General features: G+C 42.0%; 1 protein-coding gene across 2 annotated transcripts; it reads right to left on the bottom strand.

Annotated features, from left to right (window-relative positions):
* Positions 1–3,726, bottom strand: Tsr2 (TSR2, ribosome maturation factor). 2 transcript variants are annotated; one of them, XM_004647585.2, is made up of 5 exons: positions 3,614–3,726; positions 3,408–3,498; positions 1,027–1,118; positions 370–546; positions 1–164 (listed from the first exon to the last, which is right to left on the bottom strand). In XM_004647585.2, exons 1-5 carry the CDS (start codon positions 3,695–3,697, stop codon positions 45–47), a joined length of 564 nt encoding a protein of 187 aa, XP_004647642.1. In that variant the 5' UTR covers positions 3,698–3,726; the 3' UTR covers positions 1–44. The 2 variants fall into 2 exon arrangements, with proteins under 2 accessions (XP_004647642.1, XP_023563592.1); XM_023707824.1 differs by lacking the exon at positions 3,614–3,726 and adding an exon at positions 2,300–2,376 and having other exon boundaries at positions 3,408–3,495.
* Positions 3,727–4,809: the final 1,083 nt, after the last annotated feature.

Below are 4,809 nucleotides of genomic sequence, written 5' to 3'. Positions count from 1 at the left end.
TTAGAATGCCAGTCAACAAGGGCCCAAAACATTTCTGGCCCCACTCATTTCTTTCTCCGGACAATGGTCCAGCCATCTTCTACTATATCCTCTTCCTTAATAGTCTGAGAGTTTGAATCAGAAGTTTCAGGCTGTACAGCGGCTGCTTCATTCGTAGTCGTGACCTGGAGGGGAAACACAGAAGAATGCTAAATATATTGGTCATTGGAGACCCAGCCTCTTGCTCCCCACCTTTTCCCAAGTTGGCTATATCACCTATTTTTGGATAATACCACAAGAACAACCCCTCATCACCTCCAAGTGAATTTAGCTGTTCTCCAAAAAACTGAAAACATCAATGTCCCCTCATCCAAGGGGCAGCCCCTTCACCTCCATCTCTTCCACACTGTCTGCACCATCTTCATCCTCATCAGTTTCTCTGGCTGTCTTAAGTGCAGTGACTGTGACTTTATACTTTCTTTGGGTGATGTAGGAGGCCATCTCCTTCAAAGCAGCCCCATCACCCCTCTGGAAGTGGTGGAACATGGTCTGTAGCTGCTGGCTCACCTACAAAAAAAATATCAACAAACTTGAATTTTCTACAGACTCTACTATTTAACTAGCTTAGGTTTAAAGCACAAGTAGGGAGTTGGAATTTTCCAAATGAGAATGGAGTTCTTTCCTAAAAAGTTCACCAATCAAGCAACTACATATGAAGGAACGAGTTGAGGGTCTAAAGCATTGAAGGCAGGCCTCCTAGTAGGAAAGGCACTAGAATTGGGCTTTGAAAGACAGAAGATGTAAAGGGAAAGTGATTTCACCCGGGGTTAACAGTGTCAACAAGAGTGGGGGTATACACCTGGCTCAAACTGCCAATAGGAAAGGGTGGGGAATAAGCCTGGACAGGAATGATGTAAGAGCAGAAATAAAAGGAAGGTGAAGTTTGTGTTTCTTTTAACAATAGGGAATCTTAGAAGGGTCTTGTGTAGGACTCATATAAGTCTCTAGTTATAGCCAAGAGACTTCAAGTGGCCATGGTAAGCTTACCTGGGGCAGACTCCCATCCTCCACAACGGTATCAAATTCATTGGTCATCAACTCCCCAAGGAAGTCTTCTACCTCATCTAGCTCCAAGTCAGCTGAGTAGGAGAGGGCAGGACCATTGGTGAAAGACCAGCCAATTTCATCAACCCTGCCCACTGCTATTCATTACCTCCTTGGGTCCCCACCTGATTTGTGGTTAAAAATCCCAAGCAATGAACTTTTTATTTACTAAAGTACTGTCTTTTATCTAGCCCATTGTAACTGGCTGCCTCTCTATGTGATCTTGAACAAGCTACAGTCACCTCTCTGGGCCTGTCATTTGTAAAGTGGAGATAATTGTGGCTTCCTTGAAGGTCTGGTATAAGCTGTCACCCAACAATGCCTGGCACAGAGATTCCTAATACATGTTAATTTCTATCACTTGAGGGCTAAAAGTTCTGAAGCATTGTGAAGACCTTTCTTAAGTGTAGCTCCACTGATAACAGGAGACCACAGACCAATGGGATAGATAAGAAATAGACAAGTTACTTCCAATAATGAAATCATCACAACCTTGACACCAACATTGTATTGTGTGGCTCTGGTTAAGACCTATCTGGGCTTCAGTTACCTTATAGTTCCATGCTTTCGACCTTTTCTGAATTAGAGAATAACTCAAGAAAGTCTTCTACAAAGTTCTTCACTTTCTCTTTCTGCAGTAGTATCCCCCTGACAGCAAATCTGTGCCCAACTGAGACTACTTGTGTGCCCAGATGTTTCCCCAGGGCCTCAGCCTCCATTCCATCATACCCAAAGTCAGACTTATCACCTTGCCCTACAAACTTGCATCTCATCCTCCAGGGTTCCATTCCAAGAAAAGCACCTACTCCACCCAGCCACTTAAATAAGAAACTGGCCTCCTTTTTCCTCCCTCCTCTATAGCCACACGTTTGCCAATGCCTTAATGCACCCCTTCTTTTCCATGACCCATTGCCCTACTTAAGTTTTCATTTTCACTACCAAAACAGCCTTCACATCACTCTTTCCCTCACTACACTGATTACCTTCTGAACCTTTAAGTCAGTAAATCCTATCCTCTTACATTAGAATCTGCCCATGAATTTTTATCACTATATTGTTTCATAGTTTGCCTTTGGGAAACATGTTTTGCTGAGTTTTAAGGGAAGCTATCCATAGAAAGAAACAAAGGCAAATAGATTTCTCTTTACTGGTTTTTGATTTGAACATGTTCAACAGTGTTGTGTAACTCAAGTTGGAGCTGAAGAAAAGAGCTTACATGATTTGAAGAAGTTTTTTCTTCACTTAAGATCTAATTAGCAGTCATCCATAGTATACATTTTGGCAAATGCTGGCCTAAAGAATAAAATCAAAGGTACATAAGGCCTTCCATGTCTCACATTTTGCAGGGAGGGTCTCTATACTCCCTAGTTTCATTCTCTACCTGTACCACTAACTCATTGAGTACTGCTTTCTCTGCCTCCCCAATCTAGGTAACTCCTTTTCCTCCCTTCAAACCCAGCCCTAATGCCCCCTTCCCCTGAAAAGTCTTCTCAGGCTATTACCCCAAGAATTTCAGCTCCTCTTTATCATAATATTTATCACCCAGTGTTGGAAATACCATTTTTTGGTTGGAATCCCTCACTAGGCAGTAAACTTTCTTAAGAAATAGTCATCTCTCCAAGGCCAGAAAATAAAAAAAAAACTGTAAAAATCATAATAGGCAACAGGCCTTCTACAATATATGACTCCTTATTCTGTAAAACCCTCAAGACAAGCCTAAGGTGCAGATCTCCACTACCCAAATATCCACCTGTGGTTGCCCAGCAACCGAAATGTGAGGAGACCAGATTCAGATGTGCTAAAACTGTAAAATAAGATTTTGAAACACTAAAAAAGTAAAATATTTCAATAACGTTTTCAATGTTTGACATACTGAAATATTTTGGATATGACTTCAGTAACATTATTAGTTTTACTGGCTTCATTTTACTTTATTAGAAATGAATGCTTCCTATTTATTTTGTGGTGCTGGGCATGGAACCCACAGTCTTGTGCATTTTAAGGCAAACTATCCCTGAGCTACATCTTGGCCCAACAATTTTTAAATTACATGACTGGACGGTACGGGGGTGGATAATTTCAAGTTCGTTTTAGAAACTACGAAAGTGAATCTCAGGAAAATAAAAGACCATTTCCAGAGCTATAGCATGTTCCGTGTCCCAGCCTTACGGCGTTTAAGGCCAGAATTTTGACTCCAAAGTCTATATTCAATTTACCCGGCATTCAGGTACCAACAGAAACTGCACAGGCGGAAGCGCTAACTCTCCAGACTGCGTTTCCTCTCCATGCCGCAACACACAACACAGCTTCTCACACGCACTCACCATTGTGGATGAAGTAATCCTCTACGGCACTCCCCAACCACTCGGCCTTCTCCTGGCTGTGCACGCCCCCGAAACCATTATCCACAGCGATCTGCAAACACAAGCCCGCGTCCCCATCAGTTTCGTAACTAGTGTAGGGCGGTTTGAGAGTCTGCCGCTTATGCCACCCGAGGCCTTTACCCTGATACTCCCAAGGCTTCACTCACCTGCAATGCGGGCCAGGCCTCTAGCGCCACCCTAACCCCAGCTCTAAAGAGCGCTCGAGAGTCTTCCCCAGCGCCCGCCATCATCCAGTCTACACACGTGAAACGCAGGCGAACCAATCCCTTTGCAGCTCGGTCCAGACAGAATGAGCCGAAAGCCGAGCCTGAGAACACATTAACTTGGAGGCTGACCTGGCAAGACTGGAACAATAGAAAAGTATCAGAGCGATCGATCGATGACACCACAATTGCTTCTAGCAATTAAAGGACGCTACACGTGAAGGACGTGTGAGGCAGTGACTTCCGGATCTGTGGGTACTAGGCCAGAAAGATGGGGGGAACTTATTACACATACACGTTCCAGTTCTAGAACATAACCTAAAAAAATCTACATTTTAAACAAGAATACTAACATCTATAGAACATCACAACTGGCAACAGAATACAAATGGGGGGGTAGCAAAGATGATTTATTGAACTTCCTTAAGGAGATATGACGTTGTTCCATAACAAAACTATTTGACTTTATTTTATTTTTATCGCGGAATCGGGGATTGAACTCAGGCCCTTGCACTTGCCAGGCAAGTGTTTATTCTATTGAGCCATTTCCCCGGCCCTAATTTTAGATGTCATGAGGAAACGTCTTAGTAATATAGGTACGTTCAATAAAGCTTTCTTATTGATATCTAACCACATTGGATTCTGGAGTAGCTTTCTTTCTGTTCTAAAATTAAGATTTTTGGGGGGTTTACGAGGGTTTATTGAATTTTCTCACCATTTTCCAATTCACTTGCCCCTAAGTGCATGCGTTTTAAGAAATATTTTAAAATATACTTTGCAGAAAATAAAAATAGGCGGAGAACCTTCACTGTGTATCCAGTTATACTACACAATTTCATATTTTCAACATTACTTGGTAGGTTTTGATGGATTTATTATTGTAATTATATGCCACATAAACTGAAAATATTTCTGGTGATTTTGGTCAAATATTTTATAAGCTTAAACCAGAATAATATAGTACAGTACACAACTTTGGGGCCTTCTAATAACTTCCAGTTTCAGGTCCTTCTTTTTTTTTTTTAAGGGAAACATTTTTCTTTTCTTTTTTTCTTTAATTTATTTATTTATTTATGTGTGTGTGTGTGTGTGTGTGTGCGTGGCCAGCTCAGCCCACCAGGGGGCGGGGCTGGCTGGCA

This window comes from Octodon degus, unplaced genomic scaffold, assembly GCF_000260255.1.
Source record: "Octodon degus isolate 3935 unplaced genomic scaffold, OctDeg1.0 scaffold00314, whole genome shotgun sequence".
NCBI lineage: Eukaryota > Metazoa > Chordata > Mammalia > Rodentia > Octodontidae > Octodon > Octodon degus.
Note: the sequence above shows the minus strand (reverse complement) of the source record. Positions and strands in the feature narration are given on the sequence as shown.